This window comes from Larus michahellis, chromosome 1 (genome assembly GCF_964199755.1).
Source record: "Larus michahellis chromosome 1, bLarMic1.1, whole genome shotgun sequence".
Lineage (NCBI taxonomy): Eukaryota > Metazoa > Chordata > Aves > Charadriiformes > Laridae > Larus > Larus michahellis.
Window position 1 is genome coordinate 10,757,891 of NC_133896.1, and position 19,346 is coordinate 10,777,236.

Consider the following 19,346-nt stretch of genomic DNA (forward strand, 5'->3'; position numbering starts at 1 on the left):
CTTTGAACACGGCTCTGTTCTGCAAGAGGGCTGTTAAAATGGCTTCTGAGAGCTACATTCATATTGCGTGCCAGTAATCTTTATATGAAATATGCTCAATCTGCAAGTCAAAATTTCTTTCTCACAGTACATCTGGAATGTTAGAATCAAGCTGGATTCTCTTCCTCCCTTACATCATCTGCAGGAATAGAAATAGTGCATGCCAGTCGATGCACTCACGCTCTGACAGTTTTCCTATTGCTTTTGATGGGTTTGTGTAGTTAGAACAAATCTGAACGCTTCTGCAGAAAGGGATAGGCTCCAGATTGCCTTCAGTTGTGTTGGCTTTGAGATGAGAACTGAAGTGTAGCTCGTATTTGTTACTGAAGTCAACTGTTAGATTACGAATGCATAAAGAAAGGTGAGCTATGGAACATGGTGCTATAATTTTCTTCAATGTAATTCTCCATGGATGTTGTTACTAAAACACTGCCAATAAACTCATTTGGTGCTCCCAACTAGTAGAGTCTTTATGAAGCTTTTTTTAAGATGCTGTGGTTGATGAATACAAAAAAATATATTTTAATTACTAGTTTGTTGTTATGATGGCATATAATTTCTACATCAGTGAGTCAGAAAGCAAGGGAGCACCTTCTATGTTCAGTAGTTGAAATCTAAAAAACGCTGCATGAAATCTGTTAAATTTACAGTCCTAGTTGTGGCACTTAACAGCATGGGTCTCAGCATGAAGAAAATCACATGGATTTCTTCTAGAAATAAGACCCAGCCCCCACCTTTATCTATCAGTGTAAAAACAGACAGTTTGGGTTCTTCAGCATCAAAGAGAAATCTCCTTTACAAGTAGACAGGCACTGCAAAAGCTCGGGTGTTTCCCTGGAAACTTTTGCCTTTTAATTCTAGATAGAGACGTGAGAAATATGGAGAAAGAAACTAGAAAGTCACAGATCTGCTGTCAGGAGATCTTTAAGGATAGACAAACATTACTATTTTAGGTATCTACAGCAGCAGTAAGATTTACTTCATCTGTAATAACGTGTAAGAGCATCCGTACTTACCAGAAGCCTGCTCCTGTTAAAGTTTATGGAAAATCTCTGTAATTGCAGTAGAATGAATAAGCCAGTTTTTGATACAAAACTGCATCACGTAGAACACTTCATTTTGAACTCCTGCAGTTCCAATCACAGAACTACAGTTTGTTCAGTTTTGTATTTGTTTGAAGATGATGTGTATAAGCTATAATGACTTGAGGGTTTTGGCACTTAATTCCTCCCACTAAAATGCATGGGAGGAATTTTATGTCTAAACCAGAAAGATTTAAAAAAATAATACAGTGAAGTAAAACTTCCTCCATTTTCCATTTTGAAGTTCAGCTGTAGGAGTAGCAAATTAATTTTCAGTTTTAAAGGCTTCAGTTTAATACCGAGAGTGTGCATGTGTGTATATATGGATATAATTTTATTTTTTTAAAACATAAGGGAAAAAAATAACAGTTGAGAGTTAAGGTTTTGTCTTCTGCACACGATTGTGTTGAAAAGTGCAGTATAGAATTAACTTTATCTTGGACTTCAATTAGGTAGTTGAGTGAAACTGGACCACCTGCACGTTGAAGACAAGCCTAAGTACTTATAAATGAAATTGGAATCCGGACGCCTTAACCATAAGAATTATTCAGACTCCTTATTCTGTTGCCCCACCCAACCCTACAGCTATTTCGTTTGGGGGCTTGAAGGTGTCAAAATTAGATTTCCTGGAAGCTGAGTGAGAGCAGGTAGGCACCTGTTACTGCCATGGTTTCATCTGGTGATCTCGCTTTAGAGTACAGCACTTTCATTTGGTGGGGGGCGGGGGGGAAAGCAAGTGCAGGTGTCAAAAAGAACCAGGACCTGCGAATCACCATGAAAAGTGCATTGTCCAAATGTCTGTAAAAGTTCTGTGGTTAGGGGGGGAAAGACATTCCTCACTTAGGCCCGTTAAAAAGCTCCTCCCAGGATCCTGTCTTTCTCCGCTGCAGAGGAGAGCCCACCTCCCTAATATAAGAAATCTTAATTGCTTTGCCAAAGCCAGACAGCTAAGGTGGATATTCATAGTATGTGGCTTAAGTCTGCTCTTTGATTAGACTTAAAACTTCTAGAAAATCCTTAAGAATTCATCCAGAAATGGTATTAATATGTATCTAATTAAATTAGATTACTAAGATCTAAAATCAGATGTCATAATTAAGATGTACTTAGTGCAAGTAATTCTCCCTTGGACAGGGGACTTGTAAGGGAACTGATCACCAATCAAACAATGTGGGAGTTAAGCTAAACATAATCTTTGTTCAGGTCCTCTGTGCAGTTGTGAACTTAATTCCTTTAATAATTCAAAGCAGAGCTTAAACACGTGTTCCAGTTTTGTTTCAGTTGGTTTCACTTTTAACAGTCATTTGCTATCTGGGTTGCAGGTAGATCAGAGAATTGTTTAAATACTCTAAAAAAAATTGCACTCAAAATGGAAGATAAAAGCAGCACTATTATGAATGTTAATTTGATTACTGTGAGCTTACAGGTGGGGCCAAAATTGGGCATCTCTTTGTGAAGCTGTTAGTAATAGCGAGCTCATATTCCAGAGTGTGTCTATACCATGCTTATCAGAATAATTAGAATATCTGTGTTTTAGGGAGCTGTGTCCAACTGCTCTTTGATTTTTCCTGCTGGAAAAATACAAGGCTGGCAAAGCACACCAAAATAATGAATTCATTGCCTCAGTCCATGACATCAGAGTTCTATCCTTCCAGTGATATTATGCAGACAAAATCTTTCTCTGCCTCCAGATTCATCCCATGGTATATGGTAGAGATTCCAGACCTGAGTGAGAAACAGGATCCCGAAATCTTCACCCGTAGGGGAAAAGATCTGAGACCTATATTCTGTGTCCTCCTAATTGCTGTTTCCCTCTGTTGCAGTGGTGCCTGCAAATGCCATAGCTGGTACCCTGCGTTTCACACGCAGACTAAAGAACAGAAGTAGAGCTACTTAAGAATAGAAGATGACCTGCTTAAGTATCTACTTGCACGTGTAGGCACACTGGACTCTGTGCCATATTGAATGGCATTTTTGCTCCCTATAATGTTTCTGCTAGTGATGTAAAATGTGGAAAATAGCACGTGATGCTTCCCGATCACATGTTGCTTTAGCCTATTTGATCCTTCCTCCGGTTGTGAGGCTTTACAAAAGCAAAGGTAGGGATGACCGCTTAGGATTATTGGGTTTTTCTGTCTTATTAGAAAATGCAGTTTCCCTCTCATGTAATACTTCTTGGGAAGGAGAAAAAAATGTTTTGAAGTTGTGAGGTACTAAAATTGATGAGAAACATGGGTAAATACATTATTTGCCTTATTCCTTCTCCTCTGTGTTGAAAAGAGGGATGCCCATTGTATACAACTCTACAGTAAATACCCTGGGAGCTTCTTTTAATGACAAAAGAATTTTGCGAAACCTAATTATGGCTCTTAAAATACCATTAGTGCTTAGGCAAAGATCTTCAGTGATTCCAAATGAAGACTGGCCCACAAAGTAGTGGTAAAGTGTGAGTCCGTGTAATATATAGTGTCCATTAACACACCTTTGTGCCTTATTCATTGGATACATGTATACTGGCAATACATGTGCCCTGTAATTTAAACGATTACCAAAACCATAAGCTGTATGAAGAGCTTGATAGATATATGCTTAAAGGTAATTATGCATTTACTGTGTTTTAATTCTGATTATTGTTTTCTGTCAGCAGATTTGATGTGTCAAACTATTTTAGCAGTATTTGTCTTTTTTTTTCTATTCTGGCACATCATTGCTATAAATGAATCACTGTTGGGTGCCATGAAATTCCAATGCAGTTTTTCATTCTGATGGGTTTTTATCCTCCAGTATTCATCTGTGTGTAAACTGAATGTGAAGTTATTAGGAGCACAGGCTCAGTGATAGCTCGAATGACAGGAATGTGGAGAAGAATGAAAAAATCATTTGGGCGTGTCAACCGCAAAACATTATTAGTGGTAATATTTCTCCCTTTTTACACAGAAGTCTGAAATATTGCAACAAGCCATACACTGGAATAGCCTATTATTATGTTGACTTTATTAACTTGGTCTTATCTTAATTACAATACCTTTAATTATTTTTTTTTCTGCAGATTCAAGAATGGCTCTGTTTAAACTGCCAGATGCAAAGAGCGTTAGGTGGTGACCTAGCACCAGGTACTGGTCCCGGGCCACAGCCACCTCCACCCAAACAGAAGACACCCATTCCACCTTCAACAGCTAAACCATCTCCCCAGCCACAGCCAGTTCAAAAGAAAGATGCTTCTCCAAAGCCTGATCCTTCACAACTAGCAGAATCAAAAAAACCCCTGCCACAGAAAAAGCAACCGTCCTTGCCTGGGTCTCCCCCTGTAAAATCAAAACAAACCCTGGCTGAGCCTACTGAGATCTCCCAGCAAATAGATCCTACTCCAAAGTCTGAGCAGGCCAAGCCGACACAGGCTGAAGATAAGCAAAAACAACCCAGTGTACAGAAGCCTACGACGGATGCTGTGCCTACCTCTGCCACACCAGGGCTGAAACAGGATTCGGCAGGTCCCAGACCTCCACCAACTCAACAGAAAGTGACAGATTCCCCCAAGCCAGAGCTTGCCAAGCCATCACAGGACACACATCCAGCTGGGGATAAACCAGATTCCAAACCCGCACCACAAGTGTCTCGGCAGAAGTCAGATCCCAAGCTTGTGTCTCAGCCTGGGGCTACACCAGATGCTAAAACTCAAAAGCCTGTCGAGCCAACACAAACAAAAGATGATCCTAAGAAGTTACAAACAAAACCAGCCCCAAAGCCTGATACCAAACCAGCTCCCAAGGGTCCACAAGCAGGGGCAGGTCCCAAGCCAGCGCCTCAACCCCAGCCACCTCAGAAAACTCCCGAGCAATCCAGGCGTTTCAGTCTTAATCTGGGAGGCATCACCGATGCCCCTAAGCCTCAGCCTACAACGCCACAAGAAACAGTTACTGGGAAACTCTTTGGATTTGGAGCTTCAATCTTCAGCCAGGCCTCGAATTTAATTTCCACAGCAGGTCAGCCGGGGTCTCAGACGTCAGCCCCACCTCCGCCTGGTCCTGCAGCGAAGCACCCCCAGCCTCCATTGCAGCCTCCGGCCTCTCAGGCAGCCCCCAAAGAGGCTGGTCAGGCTCAGCCTCCTCCAAAAACTGCTCCTGTAAAGAAAGAAGCCAAGCCTTTTGTGACTGAAAAATCGGAGCCATCAAAACCAGATAGTGTTTTAACGACTAAAGGATCTGATTTAGAAAAGAAACCTGGTTTGGCTAAAGATAGCAAGCCTCAGGCTGCTGAAGCTAAGAAACCTGCTGGGCTGCCGGAACCGGAGAAAGCCAGCCAGCCTAAAGTGTCTTGTCCCCTTTGTAAAACTGGACTAAATATTGGTTCTAAGGATCCCCCCAACTTCAATACGTGTACAGAGTGCAAGAAAGTTGTGTGCAATCTCTGTGGATTTAACCCAATGCCGCACATAGCTGAGGTAAGGCAATGGAGTCTGTATTTACCCTGTGTTTTTACCTGCAGGCTCCCTGTGCTGTGGAGACCAATCTGTAGCTGATTTTTTAGTTATTGAATTGTCAAGAAAAATGTGAATGTTTCTTCATCTGAGGGCTTTTAAAATTAAATATCTGAGTTGTATGAAACTTGGTCAGTAGTCAGAAAGTACTTCCAATGAATTTTCTGCAGATTAAGGGAGTCTGGTATGGCTGGTTGCTAGGTTTTTGATAGTTAACAATGGTTATGAACCCTTTTGAAATTGGTGCTACTATGATACAGCAAACTACTGTACTTTCAGTCCATCATGGGATAAAGTTGTCTTTCATATGCTTTGGTATTGTACGTTAACATGTGCTTCTTTAATCAATACCCCTGATTCAGACAATTATTGAATGAAGGAATGTGTTAATGCTTAGTTATTCCCCTTCCCTCCGGTTTGATATATCCCTAAATTTATTCCATTAATCTCTTTCTGGATCTGGAGCTTTTGCACATGCTGATGTACTCATTAGGAAGGCTGAAGTTTGAGTGATACCTGTGTGGTGAAATATGTATTTTTTTGGTGTGAATAATGTAAGGTTCACAGAGTTACTTCATTCATTAAGGAGTGTGAATTTGAAAGTGCCTTTTCCATGACTGCCCAAGACAGATCCACTCGCGCCAACTTACGTTTAAAAAAATTAAGCAACTTGATTTTCAACCATTTCCTCACATTCCATGTTTTTACCCTCCTTCCTTTCTTTCTTGTAATTTTTTGGCAAGGGGGTTGGAAATTTTATACTAGCTTCACAGGAAGGTGGAGGCACACCTCATTTGCTATATCAATTTGGCAAGTTCAACTCAACAGAAGCAGACCACCTAAAAATAATTGTGAGTCATTTAAATGTGTAAGTTGGTCTGTGTAGCACGTGTGGAAAGTGGCTGTCAGGGTTGTGTTTTTGAAATCTAAATGAACAAATTAGAAATGGCTCCCAGGGTTAAAGGTTATCGCATCTCTGCTTTAAAGTGAGAACTAATGTTGGGAGAAATAGCAAGTTGCAGGGAAAATACTGCTTATGTTGTCTTCATGTGTTTTGGTGGGTTTTTTTGTGTATTGTTTTCTGGAATATACTACTATTTGAAAGGCATTTGTCCTACTATCATAAGCACATTTTATCTAACTTACAAATATGTTGTTTACTGTCTTTCTGGTCATTTAGGTCAGAAAGAAAGGTCTGAAAACACAGGAAGATTGATCAATGATTGAAAGTCAGGATTCAACTGACTTTTAATGTTGCTCGTGCACTGAATTCCATCGAACACACACATTCCTTCATCACCATCCAGCAACCTGCCCCATAAACACACACATGCATGTGTGCTTACACACATAGATGCACATACATACATTTATTTAGGTTTTAAATGTGAAAAATCTATATGGCTTTCTCCAGAGGCACTCTAGAATGCATACACAGAATACCATGGAAACCAGCTGGGTCAGTTCTAGTGAAACTATGCTGAAATGTGCAAGTCCTGGTGCATGAACTGACTTCTTCAAAGTTGACTTAGGTGTGATGGTGTGGGACTGCCTTGTGGTGTGTAGATTTATACTCTCTGTAAGCCTTCTGTTTAAGATGAGAAGGCTGGTGTTCTGTTTCTCTTTTCCCCATTGCTGTTATTGCCAGAGGATTATCTCTGTTTCCACTCCTTGGAATATGCAGAGCTCAAAATACTGTTGATTTTCTGTAGTCTGACTTCCTCATGCCTTTCTCTGCCTCTTTTTTTTGGCTTCTTCTTGCATTTTCTTCGTCCTTATACTGCACACTTCCATCTCTGCCCACAGTTTTCCATCTTCTCTTCTTTTTTCCCAATATTTTTTGCTAGAATTTGTCAAACTGCTTTTTCGTGTCAACAGGAGTTAGTTTACTTGGCTGAGGACAGCATGACTTTCCTTTTCATGAAGATGGGAGACAGAAGAGGGAGCTCATCCTCTCCTCTCCCAAATGAGCTGTGTAAATAATGTATTTGACCTCAGATAGGAATTCTGTCCCACTATGCACGGTATATAGTATACACCTGTTGCATGACAGAAAGATGATGACGGGCAAATCGTTTATGGTCATTAGCATACTCTCTTCCTCCACCAGACTTTTCTAACATGTTGAGTACAGTCTTGGGGGCTTTATTTACTTGTCGCTTTATTTTTTAGGGGGTTAGGAAGGAGAAATAGAATTGCTTTTTAAAACTGGTCTTTCTGCTGGTTTTCTGCCTAATTCTTCTATTCCTGTATTCTGCATTCAAAGAAAAAATTACAGTTCCAGAAGGCTATATTCCCTCTTGGCCCCAGAAAGTGTTTTGGATGAAGAAATGTGACATGTATTTTACAGTTTTGCTTCGGGGTGCAGCTATATCACAGTGATTCTAACAGTTGGTTATGTGTTATCTATATATTGTTGCATCAATAATGCCTGAAAACGAGATGAGTTTTATTGACTGAGTGATGGCTGAAACCTTTTTACCAACAAAGCTTTTATTGGGCTACATGGTAAGAATCAGTCCCATGGAGCAGGGAAACCAGTGTTTCACTGACAAATACAGAGGAGCATCTGAACTCCATGGGCACTTCTACCTTAAGATCTTTCATCAGGGAATGTTTTCCAGGCAATGTGCTTCTGTACTGCAGACATAGCTGGGAGTACTTTTAAGGGAAGAAGGTGCTTTCTTACAGTTGCAGTTGTTTGTTCTTGACTGTATGTGACAGAAATAACTTTCAAAAAAGTCTTTAAGCTGCTGCAAACAGACAGTCCTCTAATAACCCCTCTGCTGCAGGAAATAAGAGAACTAGACTTTTACCTAGTCTAAATCAACAATACGCTGCTTACTTCAGTGAAATTATTCTGATTTGTGCAAGCTGAGAACTATGTTAGAATACTTTTTCCTAAAATGGGCTGATTGTTCTTTTTCTCCCTGATCTGTTGATCCAACAGTCAAACAGTTATTTACTTAAATAGTAATTTATCCATGAAGCAAACAGCCACAGATGATTAAATAAATGACACTTGATAGATTTCAAAGACCCACAGGACCACGCACGCCCTAGTGCATTAGCAGACTCCTTATTCTGCCATTTGCTCAATAGGGAGGAGCACTGTTTACCAGCTCTGTAATTAGCTTTCCAGCTCAGGTAGTTGGAAGCAGCTCTATTTTTAGTAACAAAGCACAAGATCGCAACTGCAGAAGCCAGAAATGAAGCGTGTGGCAACGACCATTTTGTGCATTTAAAACTCAGGGAAGCTGTTCAGAATATTGAACAGGAGCAGAGATGGTTGCCTATAGTGTAATTAAGTGTGTTCATGCAGCAGGGTCAGGAATATAAAACCTGTGATGAATTAATGTAGTAATAAAATAAAAAAAAAGAAGATTTAAAAACTAAGCTAAGGAAAACTAAGGCAAATTTGTAGAATCTGTATGGGCAAGAAGAAAGAGTGAAATCTTAATAGAGTCAGATGTTATGAACAGAAGGAGCTCAAAATGTAATGTGTGTGTATATGTGAGTGTGCTAATGGATCTAATCTAATTGAACTTCCAAGGGAACAACAGAAGCACCTTTTAGTCTACTGACAGCTATAAAATTATCCGGAAAGGTACTTGGAAGTAAAAAATGTTCCATGTGTGAAATAAATTACCAGGGCTACAGAATGGAGAGAATTGTTTTGAATGAAGGAGAAGGACAGAGAGGAGTGCGAAGGGCAGAAAAGACATTGTATTTCAGGCTTGCTAAGGACTTCTGGTTCGAAAAAAGATGTAATCAGTTAAATATGTGATCAGAATAGATAATGTAAACAATTGCACATAAAGAGTGATGTTTCTTTGTATGTTTATTATGGAAAATAATGTCTGTATGAAATTATTTGACGTGTGGATGTGAAAGCAGGAATATATAAGCAGGAGTCTATAAACAGTGACCTTGATGGTTCCTGTCCAATCCAGATTCTTAGATCTTTTTTAAATATAGATGTATAACCCACCAAAAGAATTTGTATGATTTTCTGATAACTTATTTTGCCATTGTTACTTATTAGACCAAACTAAATAATTTTTTTTTTCTTCTCCTCACGTACTACGGAGAGAGGGCAAAGCAAGAAGTTAAACTCATTTTCCAAGTAAGCACAGTGCTATCATTAAACTCAATCGTATAAACAGGTTAAAATTGGTACATTGCTTTTCCAGTAAGAACTTCTCAAAGTCATAGTTCCAGCATTTTGGAACTGATATAAGCCTCTTTAGAGATGAAGGGAGCTCTTTTGTCGTGGTGTGTTGCCATATACCTGAATACATCTTACGTTCTTGTACCTCCTCCTAAAATCCTGCGGAAATGGTAGTGGCACGGGTGGGTCCCTGATGTAAATAATTCTGGCAGTTTCCATTTTTCCAGACTTTCACTGATGACTAATTGCAAACAGAGTGAGGCCCTCAGCAGGTGTGACCCATTATTTGGGCTTTAATGGTAGTCTTTAAAAAAATAATTAACACCCTCCTTCCCCCCGCCCCCAACCATATCTTAAGTGAAACAAACCCCATTATTAAATGCCCAAATGTAGTTTGGACTCCTTAAAGCAAGTGTGCAAGGACATTTTACAGTAATGAGCCATCTATGATTCTAATGAAAATACCTGAAATGGTGTACGGCATCATCTGAGATGACACCTATTGCCTCTCTTTGATTTATTAACAACTCTGTACTATCATGTTTTTCCTATTTGAGAAAGCTCAGACCATTCTGCAAGGTGGCAGGTTTAACTCGTATTAAAAATTCCTATCTTCTCTGTTATGTTTGGTGATGAGTTGTTTTGGAAACAGATGGTGTCTGGGTAACACAGTGAAGAAGAATTCACACTTAAGATACAAAGACAAAAACAACCACTCCTTTCAGTTGCATAATTTATCTTCTCTGCCTCTTCCATCTCCCTTTATATTTAAAGCTCCTTTTAAAATTTTGATTGTAAGAAAATGAGTGCTATTATTGGTTAATAACGGTAGCCAAATAATACAGAACATAATAGGCTAACACAATGTATTCACTGAAGTTTATGGAAATTTTATCCATTAAATGATAAGTCTTGATAATTGAGAAAATGTTAAAACTACTACTAATTATTATTTTGAAAGATAAAATCTGGCATTGAAAAACAGAGTGCGTGTTAGATGACAAAAACCCTGGTGTACTTCTTCAGAGTGAAGTTAATTTAACTTCAAATGAGGTATCCTACTTCTCCTGTTTAACTAACTCAATATGCATAATAGAAACAACATTAAAATTGAAGTATTTTTAATAGTGGAACAACGCACCTCATTTTCCCTGTAAAACACGTGTATTGTGCATATACAGAATGGAAGGGATAATATGGATTGACCCTTTGATGGATGATTTAGTCAAAATTGATCGCAGGTAAATATTAAAAAAAAAAATAGTGCCTGAATTCACCTTTGACATAAGACTGAAGAGCTTATGCTTCATCAACAGAGTTACGCTTCTGGTATTCATATTTGCAGAGGTACTCAAATGCTTAAAGACAGAGACTTGAGTTGTCCACCATACTTGTGAGTATGTGTTGGGGGCTTCTGTCCTTCTCTGATGCCTCAGCTAAAGCTGTGCTCCAAAAACCCCTACACTGAGCTGGCGATTCTCCAGAAGCCTGAACTTCTGTCTTTTGCACATGGCTTGAGCCATTCCTTTTGAGCAGTGTCTAGCTTCTGTTTAAATCCCTTTGGAGTCCAGACATTATTTGAAACCCCTTTCGGGATCTGATTTTCTCATATCTTTGAGAACAGTTCACCCAGAGTCAGTACTGTTTGGCATTAAACATATCAGCTATGGCTACTTTATTTAATAATAACAATAATAATAATAATAAAGCCTGCCTCTACCTCTAAAGTGGTAGAATGTGGTGGTGGTTTGGTGAGTTTATTCATTCTCCAGTAATATTATATGCAAAATACAGATCTGCAGACAGACATGTGACTTCATGACTCCCATCCTCAGCTCAGGGCTGTTATTGGGATGCTACAGCCAAGCTTCTTGTCTCCTGATCTCCTCCAAGACCCCACAAATTTGCACTCTTTGCATTGCAACAAAGTGAAGCCAAGAATAAGCCACTGCATGCAGATAAGCTAATTAATAGATGTCCTGTGATGGTTTTGTTTGAATTTGTTGTCACTGTAGAGGGAAATGAAAACATCCTTACTTTCTCACAAGTTTCTCTGAAGAGATGTCTTGCATTTCAGCAGGGCTAATTGGTCCAAAGCAAGTGTTATAGGCTAATGCAGTTTCATTTTTTTGTCAGTCAGGTTTTGGTGGTTACTTCTGAATGTGATGATCTTGGTGCATTATTTGAAGGCAAGGCTTCTTATATCTCCAGGGTTACTAGTCAAGGCATTAGCTACAAGATTGCATTCTTTTTAATTTTTCTTTCCAATAGTTATGACCACAAAATTAGGGATTTATTTATTATTTTTTTTTTATTCCCCTAGAATTAAATTCGAGTGAAAAAGATTGGTATCATTGCTCAAAGTAATAGTGTGACCTTTGGAAGCACTGTTACCATGATTAATTGCCTGCTGTTTGTTTTCTTGATTCAGGCCTCTAAGATTCCAAATTACCTCTCAGAATGAGCTCCACAGATGGATAAAAACCGTTGAAACCATATGCATTTTAGAAATATTAAAAATAATTACTGGCCACTGTCATTTTAAGTGACACATTCTTCCCATTACTCAGGGAGAAGTACTACTATGTAACATACAAAACAGGAATCAGAAAAATGTCCCATCTTGCTCATTTGTTCTCTTTGTTTACACCTTAAGGTTTAATTAATTATTTTTACTGCTGGTGACACATCCTGCAAGCAGTTAAAAATTGCAAAATGCCTTTGATTACACTTGTGCAATCCCATAGTTTGAAATCACCATACAGCAGCGGCAAATAAGTGATTTTTAGACCTGCTTTGTGCAAAACGTTGATCTTTCTTTACTAATGTAATGTCATGGTGTGGCGAACATTAGCCTTTTGGTCAGCAGAAGCGTGACGTGAAATTTTAAACATATGCAGTAATTGGAACTTATTAACTGTTGCAATAACATGAACAGTTTCATTCTGCAAGAAATAAGATCACAAAATGCATGCAAATGTTTAAATTTACAATATACTGTCTTTTCAGAATTGTATTAAATACCCAGCTATCTATCTGTCCTAGTAATGCAACTATTACATTAACAAATATCCAGTGAAAGATATTCTATTTTCAGATATATAAAATTTTAAAAAGTGCTATTACAGCATTTACTCCTAGAAAGAGCACCTGCTCTTCATATTGCTGGAATAGAAAAAAAAAAAAAAGAATTAATTTGAAGCTCCCCCTTTAGTGTATCTACCAGAAGACCAAAACTATGTAAGAGTTCTGATAAAAAGACAAGTGCTTTCTATTTTTATGATCACGGAAGGTTTGACAGTGTCTGCATGTATCATTAGTGTGATCAGATAGTAGGTAATATCTTACTAAGTTACCTCAGCTGGGTACTGAATACCATAGACAGGTACTGAAAAAAAACCTGAGGCACATAACATCCATTAGATTTTGTCTGTTTGCTCAATAAAACCTGGAAGTGGGTCAGAATGTTTTAAGCTCATTGGGTCTTATCTTGAAATTAACTAAATCTCACCCCAATATTTCAAGTCTGTAAATTAATCATTTTTATTTCTCAATAAAACATGAACAAAAATGTATTCTGTAATGGAAAAGAAAAAATAAAAGATCTTGATCTCAATAAAATAAAGTATCTTTAAAATATTGTTATAAAGTTCACCAGAAAATTTTAAACTTAGATGCAATTAATACCAGCTGAGCTTTCAGAAGACTTCTTCCTCATTTAATAATGGGACACCAACCAAATTTCTAATGAAATAACCGAGAAGAAAATCACCTGGCTCAAGGCCAGGTCAGTAATTTTCCTGATTATCTGTTTTAGATTTGTGACTTCAGCTTAACCCTCGCTAATACTGTAGTCTATAAGTTGTCTGATTTCCTAATGGCACAGGGGAAAAAAAAGTAAACCACACATAAGAATCAACATTGAAAGCTCTGTGTTAATCGTTTACCTAAGCATTTTATGTTTCAAGGGTGCAAAAACATCCAGAGATGGAATAAATGTATATAGGTAAAGAAGTCACTGCATATGAATTCCAACTGGATGATGAAAACAGCCAGCTCCACAGGAACTGTGTGTGTAAACATCCCTTTGGATTTCACACCATCAATGGCTATTACCAACATTAATAAAAGCCATCTGGCCTTGCATAGCTTTATGTCTAGAACTCATAGGCGTTTCTGAAATGCATATGGTTCAGTGAACCAGAACGAGAAAAAATGTGGCTTTAGTTTTAATATTATTTATGTATTAAATTGATTTCTCCAGTATTACTAAGACTAAGGATGGAGGCTGAGTGGAGCCTAAGCCATCATATAGTTGTGGACAGGAGATTAGATTCATGGCAGTAAGCTGTTTGAGATGCTGTCTAGCAGCATTTGGAGCAGGAGGTCATGGACTGATGCTGAAGAGGGGGATTAGCTGCCTCTAAACTATTCTGACTGAATTTGTACAAAATGCTGTTGAGTCAGGGAGAAAAAAAAAATATATTTTTTTTTTGCAGTAACTAGAAAAGAAAAAACCTTAACAGCCAGTAGGCTGTATCAGACCAGAACCCTCACTGGGAATGATGAGGTATGTTAGTTTTCCATCTGTGTTTTGGAGGTTAATGAAATTACTCAGACAGTGAGGTAACCTAGGCTTCTAAGGACAAGACTTGAAAGACCATATGGTGGTCTTCTGTTTTTAGTATTTCTAGGTTAGTAATCTTATTTATTTATTTATTTTTTCCTTAGCAAACAGCCTTCACATTGGAAACGGTCCAGCTGTCATGTACAGAGATTAGAAACTGAGCATAAGAAATCTTGCCCTTAAATATACTCTTTTAATGAATGTAGCCACTTTTTTGAGGAGATTTTGTGTCCTAGCAGTTACCTGAATAATTTGGCTAAAACGTGCAGACGTATTTATAATATTTCAAAAATTTTTTTGAAATTTCTGAACATTTTCCTGACCTGTCCAGAAGGAGTATGTTGTTGTGATTTGTTTTTTCTTTTTTTTTTTTTCACCGTGGCATTCACTCATAATTTGCAAATAACAGGAGTGCATTGAAGATAACGACATAACTCTGATCTTCATCAGTAGTTGTCAATACAAATTTCTGAATCTTTTTGAAATGTCACTTTTGTAATTGATCTTAAGTTTGGTATCTTCTATTTTATATAAGAAGAAATCATGAAGATGCATGATTCTTTCTAAATGCTGACAAACTCTTTTGTAACTACTGTATTCAAGATACTACTTACTAACTATCTCTCTGTATGTTTAGAGGATGATGCTAAGTCCTTTACTGTCTGGAAAAGCTGTCAGATACAACTGTTCCTATTCCCCACCCTCTCCACTCCTCCCCCAAACCAACACACCAACCCTTCAATTTCTATTTAAATGCTATTTTCCCAAAGAAAGTCAACTGGTTTTTTTTCACTGAAACATTGAACTCTGACATCCTGCATAAAAAACAACCTGACCGTATACCCAACTTCAGATGCTCTCTTCTCACTTTTGAATTACAGTAGGAAAAAAAGGAATACTTGAAATACTTGATATTTCTTAAATGCTTTTGTATTGAAATATACACTAAATATTTTGGTTGATCAAAGTCTATTTTATACTAAAAATTGGCTAAAGCAGTAAGATTTCAAAATGCTCTACTTTCTGGCTAGTATTCTTTGTCTTGTAATACAGTTGTTTTCCACTTTTCTTTTACAGTCAGAACTGGACATTGGATTAAAGTTCCAGTACTATCTCTAAAAGTATTTGCATTTTTGTAATGTTTAATTTTAATCATATAAAGCCAAGAATTATGATGAAAACAAAGTTTTAGTTTAGCGGTTTTTAGAAAAGAAATTAAATTTTGAATCTACGTAAGGTGGCTCAAGGTTGATGTTACTGTGTGACATTTGTAAGACTGTGAAAGTGTAGGCTTTGTACTCATTACAGAACAAGTAAAACAGAACTACCTCTTTCACAGGCTTCTGTACCTACACCTTTGTGCTGACCTACAATGCGCTTCTGTTTTTGTCCTGAATCATGTCTGAGCCAAGAACACTTGTATTGTGCTGCATAGTGAATTTTTAAAGTTGTGTGCCCAGTATAGCTGGGACTCAATTACGCTATTATCCCGGACCTCTAAAGAGAAGGAGCTCTGCCATTTTTCTTCTATATCACCTGTCAGCAGAAGGATGTCCTGATCAAAACATAATCTCTCATTTGATTTGGCATCCTTTTAAATATTTTATCTGTGCTACTTTTTCTCCAAACCTGTAAGGATTGTGTTAGTGCTATGTCATGCTTCAAATAACAAATCTGGTCAATGCTTTTTCACAAGACATAGTGCACAGTCAAGCTTAGAGGAACTTTTATTGGAATCCATAATGTGTTATAATTAGTTACAGTCATAATTGGAGGCTTCAGTGAAATTCATGCTCTCCCCTCCCCCTCCTTTCTTCTATATGTTATTAGTAACTGGAATCAAGAATGATTCAACTTTAACACATGGTGTTAAAGTGCTTGGTCCACATGTTGGTCTGAGGCATGATGCATTTTTCCCTGGTGATTTCCTTGAGGACATTTGAGTTTGCTCCTGGTTGTCTTTCCAGGATGAAATGCAGATATGTTTGATGTTGTAATTGTCTTTAGTATCTGTATTGGGCAGGATGAAGCTCCCTCCACCTACAATTCACAGAACAGATTGTCTAGACCAACTCCCCGCCCACAGCAGGGTCAATGGGAGCAGGTTTCTCAGGGCCAGTCAGGTTTTAAATGTTTCCAAAGGCTGAGATTCCACAACCTCTTTAGGCAACCTTTGACCACCTTCATTGTTTGGTTTTGGTTGTGTTTGAATTTTTTTTAAAGTATTTTCTTATATTTAAATGGAATGTCTGGTATTTGAATTTATGCCCAATTTAATTTTGGTCCATTCATTGGGTAGCACTGAGAAGACTGTAGCTTCATCTTCTTCTCCCTCTCCCATCAGCTATTTACACACATTGAGAAGACCTCCCTGAGCCTTCTTTTCTCCAGGCTCCTTTTCTCCAGCTCCATCTCTCTCAGCTTCTTGTATGAGTGATGCTCCAGTCCCTTAATCATCTTCGTGGCCCTTTGCTGGACTTGCTCCAGTATTTCCATGTACTGGGGAGCCCAGAAATGGACACAGCGCTCTCCCACAAGTACTGAGTACAGGGGAGTAATTCCCCCTCTCGACCTGGTAACTATGCTCTTAGCTAAGGCAACCCAGGGTGTTGCAATATTCATTCAGGCATGCCTTTTGCCCCATGCCTCCCCTAATTCTCATACTGTACTCAAGGGCACAGAACACACATGCATTGTGTCTTACAGCACCACGCTGGCAGGATGCAGTGAAGCACTCTGCTGTAAACAGAATTATTAACTTGGAAATGTCTTTGAAGGTGATGGTGTCCAGAGGAAACCCTAATCAGTCCACTCCAAGGAGTATTAACTTTAAACTTTCCATTAATCACTGTACATCAGTGGACTTCACACAGACAATGATTGTAGCCAAAGGTATAAAGTGCAGATTTCTGATTACTGTGATATGTCTACAAAATATATGTCCTAGCAGATCTTCTCCATCGCAGATGTGTATTTGTATATGGACTTCTCCAAGTTATATTAACAGGTTTAACGGTAAAAGGTATAGATACTGTTTTGGAGGGAAGGAAGGGTAGAACAGAATCGTAAAATCATAGTATGGCTAGGGTTGGAAGGGATCTTAATCATCTAAAATAATCTAAATTTAAATCCTTCGCCCTATCACTACACTCCATGATAAAGAGTTCCCCCTACCCATCTTACCTGTAGGCCCCCTTTAAGTACTGAAAGGCCTCAATAAAGTCTCCCCAGAGCCTTATCCTTCTACAGGCTGAACAACCCCAACTCTCTCAGCCTGTCCTCATAGGAAAGGTGTTCCACCCCTTTGATAATTTTTGTGGGCCTCCTCTGGACCCGCTCCAACAGGTCCACATCTTTCCTGTGCTGGGGGCTCCGAAGCTGGATGCGGTACTCCAGATAGGGTCTCACCAGAGCAGAGTAGAGGGGCAGAGTCACCTCTGTCAATCTGCTGGCCACGCTTCTTTTGATACAGCCCAGCGTATGCTTGGATTTCTGGGCTGTGAGCGCATGTTGCTGGGTCATGTTGAGCTTGAGAATCCAAGCTAAAATTTCACATGATGTTCCAGGAGTTGAATTTTGAACCTGATTTGTATGTCTGGAATATTTATAATCAAATCAGTTCAGCTAAACCCCACTTTCTACTTTCTCCTCCTCCTCCTAAATCAACCTTCTCTCCATACGTGCTGAAAGAATTGTTTATATTTGAACCTATGCTGTTTTCTTTTATTAACCATGAGGCTCCTTCCTCTTGTCATCTTTTACGTTAAAGATTTTCAGTTTTTTAAGTGTCTCTTTTTGCTCCAAGGCAGTGGGGGAGAAAGAAATGCAGGGTTAATTAGGTAACTTCATTAGTTTGTAACTGATTTTCCAGTTGCAGAACTTGTATTGTCGCGTCTTGAAACAGTATATGCATATTGTAAAACATGAGGCCTTAAAAACACCTTACAATTTACAGACCTTTGGAAGTATGCTGAAATGAAAATTTATTCATTGATGATATATTTTCTGAACCTTCATGTATGTTCTAATAGGATTTAAGAGGAGTTTCATGCTCGTAAATACTGTTTTCTTTGGATGACTTGTCCATGTATAAATAATTATTTTCTACAAGCACATTATTTGTATTTTTTGATCTAAACTTACTATTCAAAAGTAAGTAGTCATTTGCTTTTTCAATCCAGGGATATGGCATCGGAATTGAGGTATCATCTACTAGAGCAGATATTATAAATTCCACTTTTACTGTGTGTTATTCATAACCAATAGCAAATAATTACTGCTCTATTATAATTATAACAGGAATCAGGGTGAAACGTTTGGGTCTTCATCAGCATGCAGGATATAAATTTTAGAGCATGTCTATGAAAATTAACACTAATTTTCTTTCTGAACTCTGAAGCTATGATAATGATTGCAGCACTTGGATGGCTTTTTCCCTCAGTGTGCTTTATTCCAATTGATTAGTTCTGTCCTTATGACTTGGATTAATTCTGTGTGCATTGCAGGGTATTAATATCCCTTTCCATTAGTTTCCTCTTGCTTACATACATCGTATAAAAAGTAGCTTCGTTGTCTGTGAGGAATCATTGAAAAATGCATTGAAAAGCATTTAATTCTTTTCAGTACTAAACTTTGTATGCCTATAATAGAAAATGGGAGAGATCGAGGTGTCCTTGCAATGGCACATCAGTTTCCTCTGCACAGCTTCCTCTCGTCATGTGTTAGAATCTTATTTATGCAACTCCTTGAATAAAAAGGAAAAGGAATGCCGGTAGACTGACACTCTTTTACGAAGGCCATACTTTGAATTTCTAAATACAAAATATGTACTCGCTGATAAAGCAGGGTCAGGTGCTAGTTGTTAGAAACTAGTAATTTCTCTGGTATGCCTTCTAAGTCCTTTCACATTTTTGAACTTACATTTCATGTTCAGTTTCTGTTCAGACAAAA

At 38.3% G+C, this 19,346-nt stretch overlaps 1 protein-coding gene across 11 annotated transcripts in view; it reads left to right on the top strand.

Moving 5' to 3' along the window:
• Positions 1-19,346, top strand: part of PCLO (piccolo presynaptic cytomatrix protein) — a 367,054-nt gene that overhangs the window by 15,528 nt on the left and 332,180 nt on the right. For all 11 annotated transcript variants that reach the window (XM_074573366.1, XM_074573367.1, XM_074573371.1 and 8 more), the window contains exon 3: positions 4,171-5,562. In XM_074573366.1, coding sequence (XP_074429467.1) covers positions 4,171-5,562 — 1,392 coding nt within the window. The remainder of the gene's footprint in view (positions 1-4,170; positions 5,563-19,346) is intronic.